Source organism: Limulus polyphemus, unplaced genomic scaffold, assembly GCF_000517525.1.
Source record: "Limulus polyphemus unplaced genomic scaffold, Limulus_polyphemus-2.1.2 Scaffold667, whole genome shotgun sequence".
NCBI classification, from domain to species: Eukaryota; Metazoa; Arthropoda; class Merostomata; order Xiphosura; family Limulidae; genus Limulus; species Limulus polyphemus.
The window spans coordinates 398,653-413,638 of NW_013666277.1; the positions used below are offsets into that span (position 1 = coordinate 398,653).

A 14,986-nucleotide genomic window follows, 5' to 3' on the forward strand; every position below is an offset into this window, starting at 1 on the left:
ATTTGTTTCATATCTTCCACGTGCAAATTTTTTAAAGGCTTAGCAACCAAGTACAAAGGTCATAACTAGAAGAGATAATTGTTTGCTTTACTTTAGTTTTATCATTTTTGTGATATTTGTGTTTTCAATTAAATAAGTTGAGCTTTAAGGTTATTAATGGTCCGTTTTTTTTTGGATGAATTTCCAGATCAATTAAAAGTAGTACTGGGCCAGGGCTTGGTTTTGTGATTAGTGTACTGAGCTGCAGATTGAAAGATACATGGTTTGAGAGGTGGTACTACCAAATACAGTCCACACTTTCATTTGTTGTTTTTAATCAAATTATTATAATTTGGATTCTTTCATGATATATTTGATTTCTTGTCTTTAATACTTAATGTTAAACTAAATTTTATACATTTTTCAGGTTTTTGTGGAGTTCAACTCTGTTATCGACTGTCAGAAAGCTCAACAAAATCTTACAGGAAGAAAGTTCGCCAACAGAGTTGTTGTTACATCCTACTTTGATCCTGACAAGTACCACAGACGGGAGTTTTAAATTTACCAGACAGAAAGACCAATAGCATTTCATAATAACAGCATCACAATTCGTTTAGCAAAGAGCAGATTATTTTATTAGCCTTCATATTGGTTTTGGAGAAGCTTACATGATATTCTCTTCTTGTTTCACTTGTGTCATTGTTTGATATTCCTAAACATGTTTGAAATGTAACTTTAGAAAGCTTTATATTTGAGTCATCAGACAACTATAAAAAAACAAAATTCTCACTTTATACCAGAAAATAATGATTTGAGTTCAGTAAATGTTTTTTACATATAAATCTGCTGTTGATTTCGTTCCCCTCTCAGAAAGTCTTATTGTTCTAATGTAAGTTTATTTTAATTCAGATTTTTGTTCGTGAAGTCTTTGTATAAAACATGAATCTTGAGCTTTCCCTGTTTTTTTTTCATATTACAACCTTAACGAACTGCAGGGCTAAGTGTGAGTTTATGATAAATTCATTAATATCATGAAATTTTCGAAAAAACCTCCAGTGCTAATATTGGATATAAGAACTGTTTGAAAAGAAAGATGAATAAATAAATTTACTAATTACTAAAAATTAAATCAGTTACAGTATTTGCTGTTAAAAGATGTCAGTTCCCTCTGTTTTTATTTCCTTCTTTAAAAAATAAATAATTTTTTTGATCATTAGAAAGAGTATCATAAAATTCTTGTTTAATTTTTATAATAGGAGACAAAAGAAGGGTTTTTTAAAGTAATTATAGTTTCACCCAAAATGTTTTTGTTTTCAGGTCTGCTTAACTTAGATTTCATAAATTCATAGCTGTTACCTTCTGTGTCTTCTGGTGCCCTTTGGGCAATGTCACCAAACTCAGAAAGAACGTTGTGAAAGTGTGTGTGCATTTGTGTTTCAGTGAACTTGTGTTTGAAAGGTTTTAGTTATGTTACCCTATGTAGCTGAGATTCAGTTGGCTGACCATGTTTCTGCTGTGGGAAATAAACACACCTAATTTCTTCTCTTTCTTGTACTTCTTGAAAATTGTGCTCTATGTTTCTATTTTTGAAAGAAAAAAAAATTCTTTATGAACAGACACGAGCTTCAATACAGATCAATATATATATATATATATATATAATCAACCCTAAAGTTAGTGTTCACTCAGAACATACAATTTATAAACACACGTCTTCCCCCCTTCCCAAAGTTTCGGGTACTCTGATCAAATACACAAACAAGAGTTTTTTTATCATAATAAACAATAACCTTTTATCATCACCAGTTTCAAAACAATCATTACCTCAAACACAGAAACAATTACCAAGACACTTTAAACACACACACATTTATTAATCTAGTAACGGATTTTATTTCAAGATTACGTCTTGGCTCTGTGCCTGACCATGTGGAAGTGAGTGGGTTTTTCTTGGGGTTCACCTGTTTACCCTTATAACTAATTCTTGGCTCTAGATTTAGTTGATCTCCACTCTATCAGTAACACTGGATTCTTTTATCCCCTTCCGTTGGATCCCTTCACTTTTTTTTTTCTTCACTTCTAGCAAGAACAGGAGAAATTACAATTCACGTCAGGAGAGGAATGAAAGGGAATTTTCAAGGATGATGGTAATGAGTCTTGGGTGCGATAAAAAAAAAAGGGAGGGGGGTGTATTTAGTTTTAAACTTTCCCCCTGATGGATTAGTGGTTCTGCTGTAGTAATCCAATATTTTCTATTCCCTAGGCAAGTGCTCTACCAACTGAGTTAACCCACTGTCAATCACTATTATCCAATCCAATGAAGTTTCATAAATAGATATTATCATCCTACTACTGATGGTCTACATCACAAGGCATAACACATTAGTATCTTTCCATAAAGTTGAAATGGTTTTCAGTGTATCATTATGATAGAAGCCCCCACCCCACCCCAAGTGGCTCAGTGGTAAGCCAAAAACCAGGTTTATATACTCGTGGTGGGCACAGCACAGATAGCCCTTTGCTTTGCACTTAACAAGAAAAAAAGATGTTATGGGTGTTTTTGCGTTTTTTACAATTACCTGTAAGGGAAGCAACTCTTCATGTCCTGAGATAACCTTTCATTAATCATGAATTTACATAACTTCCGTCCAGGGGGACGAGTACTCCAGAAGAACAGTGAACTATTCGAAAACGCTCGAGGTTAGAAAACCAGGACAACTTTTGTATGTGATCCTGTGTGCTAACTTCGTGATCAGAATTTCCACAAAAGTTGCGTGATCTGGAAATATTCTGGACAGAACGAAGAGAAGCGTTATGAAATGCCAAGTTTAACTTTGCCGAATAACGAAACGTTTTATTACACTCCATAAAAAGAAAGAAAAAAAAACTTTTTAAGAAATGTATTTCATAGATATATATTTGCCGTTATGATTGGCAGTTTAGTTTTCTCTCGGTATTGGCAAATATTATTTTAACTTTATGTAGTTAATACACAAGAGGGAACAGTTTTTTTCTAAAATAAAAATGTTTTATTATGCAGCATCACTAGTTTAATATACAGAGGGATAAGTGGAAACAGTTGTAATAAAATACAAGAGAAAAATAGTGTCATTTATTGGTTTAGTTTTGAGGATACCCTGAATATTACCTGTGTATAAATTAAAGTTTTTTAAACTAATTTTAACTCCTGAAGAGAAAAAAATATTTAGTACGAAGTAGATTTATTGCACCAAGCTTTTACGTATTACCAAAAATACATAAAAACAATAACAGTTTTAGGCCCATAGTATCAAATATAGGTTCATCATCTTTGAAGTAGCAAAATTTATAACACGCAAGTATTCTTTTTTTGAGAAATAAGAACAAATATACAGTCAAAAATTCTATAGAATTTGTAGAGAAAATTAAAAACCTGAACTTAGAAAAGGAAGACTTACTGGTATCATTTGATGTAATATCGTTGTTTACTAAAACACCACTAGATGACGCCATTAGTTGTTTTTAGAATAAATTAATAGAAAACGGAGTACCAACAGTCGAAATTATAGATATATTGAAATTAACAAGAGGGTGTGTAGATAATCCATTTTTCCGAGTAAATCAAAATTATTATAAACAGAAAGAGGGTTTATCTATGGGATCACCGTTTTTATGTGACCTTTTTATGGATAGTTTTGAAAATGAATCTTTAAATAACGCTAAATTTAAGCCAGAAGTTTGGATAAGATATGTAGATGACACATTCGTGGTGTGGCGACATGGTAACAGCAAACTACAAGAAATTTTTAGTTATTTAAATAGTAAAGAACCATCAATTCAATTCACGTGTGAAATTGAAGATAATAATAGCATTAATTTCTTAGACGTATTAGTTAGGAAGGAAGAAGGCAACTTAGAAACATTAGTTTATATAAAACCTTTTGCTGTTGTTATGCCGCCACACAAAGAATCATGTCATAAAACCCCAAAAATATCAGCATTTTATACATATCTTTCTCGAGCTTTAAAAATATGTTTAAGACAGGAAGGTTTAAATAACAAATTGTTATTAATTAAGTATATAGCTAATGATAGAGGATTTGATCCAAATATAGTAGACAAAGCTTGTGAGAAGTTAATGCAAGTTCAGTTAAAAATACCACATTAAAATCTGCTTATGAAAAACACAAAAAAGAAACTCTAAGTTTACCTTAAGTTCCAGATTTAACAAGTCAATTATATAAAGTATTCAAAAAGTATCAGAATTTTTACCCTATCTTCAAACCAATAGATAAGATAAAATATATGATAGGGAATGCTAAAGACAAAATAGAATTAACAGATAAGACAGGTATATACAAGATAGAATGTGAATGTGGTGGTGTTCATATTGGTCAAACTAAAATAAATTTAAAATATAGATTGCAATAATACAAAAGTTACATAAGAAGTAATAAAATAGAAATTTCAGCTATAGCCGAACGTGTAAAAACTACCCAACATGCAATATTATGGGAAACAACTTTCGTTTTAGCCCAGCCTCGAAGTTTTGTATCATTAAATATTAGAGAAACATTAGAAATAATGAAATACACACACAAAAACAAGTATTAAATAAAGATGAAGGTCCAGCAGTTCAATACATTGATATATAGCGAGATGCATTATATAAATATATTTTTTAATGGAAATATGTAAATAACAATGAAGTAATGCGACAAGGGGGAAAGTATAAGTAGTCTTGTAAGTTACTCCTGAGGATGACGTAGATCACGTCGAAACACGTACTTGTAGAGATATTTTAAAGTGGAAGTTTTACGGCTTCAATAAAGTTTTTATTGTGTAACTATAAACCGTTGTTTTTAATTATTTATTATAATTTAAACACAAGTGCCGGTAGTGCATATTTAATTAATGTTTTATTAGGTTGAAATCTTGATTGCGCGTGTCACATATTTTAGCAGAGTATCGAGATTAAGAAAGAGGGTAACATTATAATGTAAAAATAATTTAAATGTAGAATTTTGGAACATATAGTGTGTTACCTTTATTATTTCTGTTGATATCGATCATTTGAATTTTCAGAAAGTTTTTTTCACAAATATTTCCAATTTTACTGACTATATTATTGCTCATGATTTCCCCATTTAATCGAAAGTATTAACTTTTGAGTTCATCTCCGCCTAAAGTTTATTCGTGCTTCGCTCAGGTTCAACTGTAAGTTTACGCGCTCATAACTCTAAAAATCAGGTTTCGATACCTGCGGTCCCCAGGTGGGACAGCAGTAAGTTAATGGCCTCGTAACTCTAAAAATCGGGTTTCGATACCTGCGCCCCCTGGTGGGACACCAGTAAGTTTACGTACCTACGACGCTAGGATCCGGGGGTTCCGACCCCCCCCCCCCTCCCCGCGGTGGACGTAGCCGATAACACAATGTGGCTCTAAAACAAACTTCGTACCCGCGATGGACAGAGCACAGATAACCACCTGTGTAACTTTGCGCCTTAACAACAAACAAACAAACAAAGTCACTTTATTTATAATAACTTAAGCTCTTTTTTACAACCGCCAAATATACAAATAGTCAGTTATATTACGTTATTTTAAGAATTGCTTTATAATGGCACGCTCAAAATGTTGACAGTTGAGTATCAACAGATTGAACACTACGGTTATCTGTGTAGTGAGGGGAGGCTGAAGGTTTAGATAGGAGGTCAAAACCTGTTTATATATATCTAATCAGAAAAGTCGACGTTCCTGTTTGAATACAATTCAGTAAAGCTTAAAGTAGGTCAGGAAGCATCTTTGAAATAACCCTAACATGCCTTATCGTTATACAAAGGTCAAGCCAGACCTGAAGCATCTACTTACTCGGTGTTCTTGTTGTGATATATATATGTGTCGGTGGTACTGTTAGCTTCTAGAACTACGTGTAATGCACAACATTTAGTGTACAGTTCACAGTAGAAGCATCTTTAGTTTAACAACTTTGTTTGCAACAGTATCGTGTACATCATTATTTTATTGTTAGCTTACGAAGAATGTCATCGTGTGTAGAAAAAGCTAGGAAGCGTTGTACTTTCTTGTCGATTCCTGTAAACGGTAAAAAGGTTGCATCATTTGTGGCTACGTTTGTGTTAACAAGTGGCTTGTTTTATAGTATACTATTTTTTATTCAAGAGCACAAGATGCAAAGATTACAGCAAAGAGGTGAGATTATATGATGTCTTTTATTTATATAAACAAATTCTTAATAAATAGTGATATTTTTATTAATTATTTATAAAGTATTATATGTGTAAAAAAATGACAATTACACAAATAATGTATATAGATTATCACGAAACGAACAAAAAAAAAATGTATACTGTTGGAGTAAGTACTATTCCGTAAAAAGGGTAGTTTGGGGAGGAAGAGAGGGTTAAAAGCAGTTATTTATAATAAAACAAAACAATTATTATTCAGTATTGCATCGGCTTCCCACATAATTTTTTTGCTGTGTAAACATACAAAAGTATTTTTTTTTATAGTGTAGAACAAAACAGATAAAGAAACTAACGTAAAAAAATACATTTGTTTGTACCATCATTTACATCCTCAACTTTATTTATTGATATGTGAAACGTACAACTGAAAGATTGCCTTTTAATTTTCTCAAATCTTGCAAATTAGAGTAATTTAAATTCATTTTGGTTTTACTACTTGTACTGATAAGTCTTTTCACTGTACAAAACAAACGATACTACAACCAGTTTACTTTTGTCCTCATTCCATGTTTACGAACGTTCTAAAGCTAAAAGGTCACACATGAAATTTATATTTGTGTGTAAGAAACCTGTTCCAATTCAGTTATAATAAAGAAATATAAAATATGTAATGTGAAAAGAAAAACAAAAAACTTTTGGGCTTGAAAATATGAAGAAAATCATGGTTGATTATTTATTGCTATCAATTATGAAATATTCAGAAGTCAAATCATGAATCAACGAGTTGACGTTTCAGAGGGTTGGTGTGTTTGGTTTAGTACAGTTACACAAGACTGACTGCCTGCTCTCTGTCCATCGCGGAGAATTGAACTCTGGATTTTCATGTTTTAAGTCCGTAAACATACCAGGGGACACGTCTCAGAGAAAAACGGCAGTCTTTCATTATATTGCATGTATAAACATTTGGAGAATTATAATAATAATAATTATCTGTACTACTCAACGTACCATGCTGAAAAAAATTAAAGAATATACTAACATGTAGTCAGTGTCAATAATCGAAGCTGTATCTCAAAGCTAGAAACGTTTTGCTTGATTATCTGCTACTCTGAGTTAACAATTATCAATTTTCGAAAGGTAGATAAATTTAACCCCTTTCAGGTCGAGCGTTTTATTAGCAATGAGTTCATGTGTTTTATTTTGCTTTTTTATTGTCTATTGTAATACATGATAACATGCGAATAAATTCGGGCAAATATTTTTAAGATCTACAGCTTCTGATCTCCAAGGTTTCAGTTATTGTTCTGTAGGATTTTGTATTATGTTTACAATAGTTCTCAAAGAAAGAAGAAACAGTTTTCATCAGCATGTTTGGGAATGAAAGCAAAGTTGGTGTTGGCAGCTTCTTTTTTTTTCGCTTTTCAAAAGTCCTTATCCATTGGTCATGAAGTAGGATGAAGAGAAACAGCTATTTCTGACCACCACTGGTTATCTTCCAGACCCCTTTAGGGCCTGAAAGATACCTAACCAAAATAACTACCACGAATCAGACGGACTCTCGTAATTGAACTTCGAAGTTTTTATACTTTCTTCTGTGTTCTTATATTAAGGTAACGAGATCGAAGATAACTATAAGCTTCTGAAGACGTACATCCGGCATCCTTCTACTCTTTGTGAATCTGCTTTGTCCGTCGGAGGAGTGCCACTTCAAGAAGATAAAATTGACGGGGATAAAGTGATCTGTTTAACACCTGGTCCAGGTCTTCGGCCAAACTGTACTGTTTACTCATTCGGGTAAGTCATCAAACATTTAGTGGTTTACCTTAAGATATATATGTAATAATCTGTCGCTTCATTGGTACACTAAGAATGTCTTTATTTAATAACCCACGTGTTTCTTTTTTGTCATTAAAATATATCTTGAGCGGGGATGAAAGGTTTATTTGTTTTGAATTTCACTCTTACTACTCAAATATTTGCGCTAGCCGCTCCTGATTTTTAAGTGACGGCAACTAGTCAACACTACCCATCGCCATCTTGTGGGACACTCTAATCGAATGGTGGGATTTGACTGTCACCCTTATTACGCACCCACGATAAATTACGGAGCGCAATATATATATTTTGCGTTAACGATGCGCGAACCGATGTGCATGGTCGTTCTTAAGTTGGTGGATTGTCGTACCGTTTCTTCTCGTCTACTCATCAACCTTACCTGGAAACTCCACCTCACGCTTTAAAATATTCTATTTATAGCGTCCAAAGTTACCCCTCCACTATAATTAATGTACTTTTACCCCTAGCGGGGCGGAGGAAGATAAATATATCTTAGAGCACCCCTGGTGTTTACTTTTCGGCGACCGACATACTTAATGCCGATTGGTTCTTATCTAAATTTCTGTCACGTTATTTGGATACGCGAACCACAGAACTTTAGATCCACAGTCCGCCCCCGCGAACCACGGATAAAGAGAACGTGGTAATTGTAATTTCTCTTATAGGAGCTGTCATCTCTTAAGAGTTTTTTTTTTTTATCTACCAAGAAATAGCTTAATTATCTTGGTTTATTACAGAGGGCGCTGTAACAACTATCCGGAAGTTAGTGGACTCTGGTCCGTAACTGAATTGACACAGTTTGACGGCACCGTGTGTGTGTGTGTGCATTTTGTATACTCGCGCTAAACATCCATAATTTTGAACTGATAAGACTAGCGGGGAAGTAGACAGTGAACAGTACCCATCACTCTAGACAGTGAACAGTACCCATCGCTAATTCTAAACGAATTATGTGATTTGAACGTCACTCTTACAATGAACTGATGACCCCAAAGTGCGGACCACGATTTTGTGACAACGGGACTCAAACCGTTTACCCTCGGTTTCAAAGTCCGGAATGTTAATCATTAGCTATTTACGCTCAATACAGGCTGTAACACGATATTATTTACAAGTTTCTGCTCTTTAGGGATAGTGTTGTTGTTTATCTTAGTGCAAAGTTACTCACTAGATGGACCCTGTTCTCCGCGAAAAAACGAAGTCCGTAATTTACCGCTAACCCACCAGGGGAGTTATTTAGGAAATGATATTAATTAAGAATTAAAAAAAACGATTGTTATAATTTCAAGAAATTATGTAACTTGTCTGATTGATAGTGCAATCATATACTCTCGTGATATGGATACTATAGTGTCTCATGACAGGTCCATAGAAGTTAGCAAAACAGTGACCATAACTTAGTTTGTAATTAGGACAAAAAAAAAAAAAAAATCTTAAATTTGAAATTGTAATATCATTATTAATCATACTTTTGTTGACAAAGTTATTAAAATTGTTTTTTTGAATTTCGCGCAAAGTTACGCGAGAGCTATCTGCGCTAGCCGTCCCTATTTTAGCAGTGAAAGACTAAAGAGAAGGCAGCCAGTCATCATTTGGGCTACTATTTTACCAACGAATAGTGGGATTGACCGTTACACTATAACGCCCCCACGGACCTTATTAGAATTGTATTTACTTGATATGAACAATTGTAAGATAACATACGATAAGCACATTTTCATGCCTAATTTAGCTACAAATTGCAAAAGTGCTAATTAAGGATTAAAGTATTTTTGGGTTTGACATATCCAACAAGTCATGGTTCATGATGGATGTCATGCTCGAACTGTGAATCTGAGGATTCTTGGCTTGCATTCAGTTGCTGAAGAAACGCGTTCCGGTATTTGTGTTATAAGAATAACTGGCTAATCCCACTATTCGGCCAGATAAGCCCAATAATTTGCAGTTTCTGTTGTTGACTAGCTAACTTCCAGTTAAGTCTGTCAGTTCAATATTAAGGATGCACAGATGGCCCTTTGTGTAGTTGTGCACCCTCATCAGTGCTCAAAACGAAAAAAAAAAAAAAGGAACTACATAAATGTAAAAGCAGCTGTTTTGTGTATTTTTTGTATTTTTTCTGAGGATGGTTGGGTTAAGACGATTCGCTTACGAATATCATTTTAAGTCCTTGGCAATGCTATTACGTATTATACTTTTTTTTGCCTAAGGCGTGCCACCTGGAGAGAACAATTTTGTTGTTTGTTTGAAGTTAAGCACAAAGCTACAGAATGGGCTATCTGTGCTCTGCCCCCCACGGTTATCGAAACCCGTGAATTGAACACTGATAACAAAACTAGTACTTTATAATAGCAGAAGGTCTATCTACTGAGATATTAGGATGGTGACGGAATCAACATGTTTGGTCTTTCATTGAATTGGGGAACAAATTCCCCCCTGTGAAAATAACTAAGAAAACAGATTTCTATCATATCGAGCACTGTTACATATGTGGCTGATCAGTTCTATACTTATTCTGGATATTCTGAATGTGTGTCTTAATTTTAATTATGTGTAAGGTTTCGTAATGAAGAAATAGTTAGTATACGACTTATAGACAAGTATTTTAATTTAACAATATATTGGTTACATCATTAACTAAGGAATCATCATTACATCATGATCTTAAGGAAAATTTAGTGGCAAGATACTGAACTATAACTCAATGTGATTCTTAAAGGTGAAATACGCATCGACCGTTAGAGGTCGCTTGTTACAATCAATACCTGATGCGATATTATCGGGACTACAGCAATGAATATATTTCCAAGGGAATACTTAGTAGCGAATATTTGAGTTAGGTTTGTGACAGTCTTCACCTAACTATCTGACCTATTGGTTTGAGTAATTTTTTGCACATCCTAAAGAAGTCATTCATCTTATGGACACGTGCGTTTTTGCAATACCTTTCGAACATTATCAGTTTCTGTAGTGGAGGTGCACGTGGCGAGCTTAGCACTGACCAATTTGGCTGTTTGCTGTAATATATGGAGAATGACGAATTTACATTTTACAGAAAGAAAGTAATGTTAAGTTAAAAAAGTATAATTGACATTTTTATGAATATTTTATTTATTTTTTAATTACAGGATAAATGACGAATGGTCATTTGAAAAGGACATGGAACGGTTTGGTTGCCGGGTATTTGCTTTCGACCCTAGCATGAACGTAAAAGACCATCAATACAGCCAAAACATTTGGTTTTACAAACTAGGGATCGCTGGAGAGAATACTGACAGGTAAGCCACCAATGAAGCGCACAACCTGTCAACAGAAGCAACTTTCGATTGGCCACTTTTCATTTAAACTACCGTTACAAAGTTTGCTTATTGGTTGAATTTCGCTCAAAGCTATTCAAGAGTTATATCTGCGCTAGCCGTCCCTAATTTAAAAGTGATATACTAGAGGGAAGGCAGATGGTTAGCAACAGCCACCGCCTACTCTTGGGATTCTCTACCAACGAATAGTGGGGTTGACCTACCCGTTATAACGCCACCACGGCTGAAAGGACGAGTATGTTCAACAGTGGGATTCAAACTCTCACTTATTCAAGTAAAATTGATAATTCTTTAATAGATTGTCGTGATGAAATTAATTTAATCAATAATGATAATTATGATAGACTCAGAAAATTTATTTGTTTTGAATTTCGCGCAAAGCTACACGAAGGCTATCTGCGCTAGCCGTCCCGAATTTAGCAGTGTAAGACTAGAGGGAAGGCAGCTAGTCATCACCACCCACCGCCAACTCTTGGGCTACTCTTTTACCAAGGAATAGTGGGATTGACCGTCACATTATAACGCCCCCACGGTTTAAAGGGCGAGCATGTTTGGTGTGACGGGATTCGAACCCGCGACCTGCAGATTGCGAGTCTAGCGCCCTAACCACCTGGCCATGCCGGGCCGACTCAGAAAATATCTCTGACGTGAATTTTTTCGCGCTTAGTCTAAAGAGTTTATTAGTCAATCACTAGATGTATTGTATGAGCGATTTTATTGAATAGTTTTCTTCTAATTTAGTTTTAACGTATAATATTTATACAATGGTCCCGTAACAAATCGAACATTCGTTTAGTGCAACGCGGCCCAGTTTTTGAAGACAGGTAATCAGAAAAACTTACAGGCTTAACCAACAACTCCTGTTGCATTGTCGAAATGGCCGAATAACAAAACTGAGAAAAAAGGCTACAAATGTTAAATAATATTTATTAAACAGGAAGTAAAGCAAGACCGTATTGAATTTCATTCTATAACATTTCATTTAGTGATTTAAAAACAAAACTAACAAGTGTCTGGCTGTTTCGTTAGAGGTCACTGTATTAGGATAAGCCTAGTGGGAGCGAACTTTATAACAACTGTTACCATCATAAAACCAATGTACAGTACCAATAAAAGCTGATGAAATTGGAGTACTCGTAACTAGGGAAATTATAACAGTTTAAGTATTGCTCATTCAAACTGGGCATGGCCTAGACGTCAGCGTGATTGGCTGGGATTTGAGCGTCCAAATTCGCGTCGTGTTACCCCCCCCCCCCGGCCCGAAAAACATCAACAACAAACAGATACTGCGTGAGTGCGTTATAACAGAGACTGTCAAATCTTTCTTCATTGTTTGTTTGTTTGTTTTGAATTTCGCGCAAAGCTACACGAGGGCTATCTGAGCTAGCCGTCCCTAATTTAGCAGTGTAAGACTAGAGGGAAGGCAGCTAGTCATCACCACCCACCGCCAACTCTTGGGCTACTCTTTTACCAAGGAATAGTGGGATTGGCCGTCACATTATAACGCCCCCACGGCTGAAAGGACGAGCATGTTTGGTGTGACAGGGATTCGAACCCGCGACCCTCAGATTGCGAGTCGAACTTTCTTCATTAGATTAGAATAAACGAAGAGCTGGCAGTGGGCGGTAATGACTATCTGCCTTCCCTCTAGTCTAGCAGCTCAAAATTAGGGAGGCCTAGTATAGAGGGCGCTGGTGTAGTTTGGCATAAATATCCGAAACAATTAAATCATTGCTCAATTGAAAATAATGATTAATTGACTATGTACACATTGATGTACAGGATAGCCAAAGAGTGTAATAATAATACTCTAATACATCATAACCTTCTTTTTTTTTTTCATTCAATACAGAAACGGTAGCAGCAGCTGTTGCCATGGTAAAATAACTTCATTTAAACTGACCTATTCCGTTTTATTGACGTTTGTGTTTATAGTGTTATCTGGATAGAGTTTGCCGTCGGGATGTATGTTCATTTTATACATCTTCTAGAGTTCAATTACTATTAGGTCCGCCATTTTGTTTTCTACTTATTATGAATATTAATACAAGATACTCGCGCCCCGTTGCGGTGTTCAGAGAATCCAAAGTATCGATCAAGCTCCTCCTTTATCCCCAGTTACATCTATAGCTACCCAAGGGGAGTGAGTACGTACCCAAAAATAAATCCCTCATTCGGTCCCCCTAGCTTGTGAATGGGGATATGTATAAAGTTTCAAATGTGCCACTTTCTGGATCCAGAGATGGGTGGGTGGGGGTCAGAACAACACAGAATCCGACGCCAGATTTCTGTTCAAAAACCTTAAAAACTTACTACTCGGCCATCTCCAAGCCGCATTTTAGGTCCCTCTGTGGTATCCCTTTGTTTTACGGGAGCTTGACTATATAAAGAAAGCCATCCTTGTCCACCTTGAAAAGTCTGGTCCTGCTAGTTCTGAATCCGTGGGAAAAGTTCAAGGACAAACAAATTTACTAAACACAGTGTGGATTAATAAAGAATTCAGTGTTTACACTGATAATATTACATAGTCATTTCATGAGTTTCTATTATTGACATTTCGATAGCTTTAGTAGTCCATGAAACCTGTGTGTACTGTCTTTCTTATGATAGTTTGTTTGTAGTTTAGCGCAAAGCTACACAAAAGGCTATCTGTGCTGTGCCAACCACGTGTATCGAAACCTGGTTTTTAGCATTATAAGCTTTAATACTTACCGATGCGCCACTTTCGGGGGGGGGGTTTTTTGTGATAGAACTATCATTGTTCCATCTAAACCGGGTTTGGGGTGTTTCTTCTAAATCACAAGACAAGGTCAGAAACTTTTATTTTTTATTTTATTTGCTTTACAGATTTTACATTGAAGAAAAGTCAGCATGGAAGATGAGAACATTATGGAAGATGAGAACATTAAAAACCATCATGAAAAGGTTAAGACATGAAAACCAGGTGATAGATGTCCTGAAGATGGACGTGGAAGGCGCTGAGTGGGACGCCATTGAGGAGATGCTAGAGTATGATGCGTTGCAGGCAAGAGGCGTTAAGTTCTATCACTCACACCTTTAATTATTTGAAACACTTTAAATTTAAAAATTAAGTTTATTTTTAAGAAAACTTGTATATTTTTTGACCAGACGTTTCTGTAAGCCATTTTCGCTGTATTTTAATTGTCTTAATATTTAATCTGTTCTATCAGTAATGAACGAATTTATTTTTATAACTGAAAGCACTCTGTGTGAATAAATTAATTTAAGCAAGGCAAGTGCTTTCTTTCATCCATAAAGAAAACGAAAGATTTATAACATTTCTTGGTTTTCCAATATTTAACTAGCTTTCAGCGGTTAAACTGTAACTTTTCTGAAAAATATATATTTATTGTTACGTCTCCGTTCGTTAGTTAATTTTCCGTAAATTCGTTCCGACGAAACTTTAGCGACACAAGTCCTTTCTTAAATAAAACTGGTTTATTCTTTCCGAATACAACTTTACGATACACTTAATTTCAACAGTCGCTCTATAACAAACACTATAATTCACGTCTCACGTGGCCAACAATATTTTGTCCGCATACATTCAATTACTCATTCCCTGTTGTTCCGTCACGTTGTGACCGTCTTATATATATATATATATATATAACAGACTACCCCCAATCTAGTAGTCTCCCGATAATTCAT

General features: G+C 35.1%; 2 protein-coding genes across 5 annotated transcripts in view; both read left to right on the forward strand.

Moving 5' to 3' along the window:
• Positions 1-1,533, forward strand: part of LOC106459852 (splicing factor U2AF 50 kDa subunit-like) — a 35,774-nt gene extending 34,241 nt beyond the window's left edge. For 3 of the 4 annotated variants that reach the window (XM_022386405.1, XM_022386404.1, XM_013919523.2), the window contains one exon: positions 407-696. In XM_022386405.1, coding sequence (XP_022242113.1) covers positions 407-538 — 132 coding nt within the window. In that variant the 3' untranslated portion in view covers positions 539-696. Of the gene's footprint in view, positions 1-406 lie in introns of all 4 variants that reach the window. The other variant, XM_013919522.2, reaches the window with a different exon arrangement.
• Positions 1,534-5,840: 4,307 nt separating this feature from the next.
• Positions 5,841-14,986, forward strand: part of LOC111085857 (methyltransferase-like protein 24) — a 10,413-nt gene continuing 1,267 nt past the window's right edge. The window contains exons 1-4 of the mRNA XM_022386385.1: positions 5,841-6,168; positions 7,775-7,958; positions 11,126-11,275; positions 14,162-14,339. Of these exons, the coding sequence (XP_022242093.1) occupies positions 6,000-6,168; positions 7,775-7,958; positions 11,126-11,275; positions 14,162-14,339 (681 nt within the window). The 5' untranslated portion in view covers positions 5,841-5,999. The remainder of the gene's footprint in view (positions 6,169-7,774; positions 7,959-11,125; positions 11,276-14,161; positions 14,340-14,986) is intronic.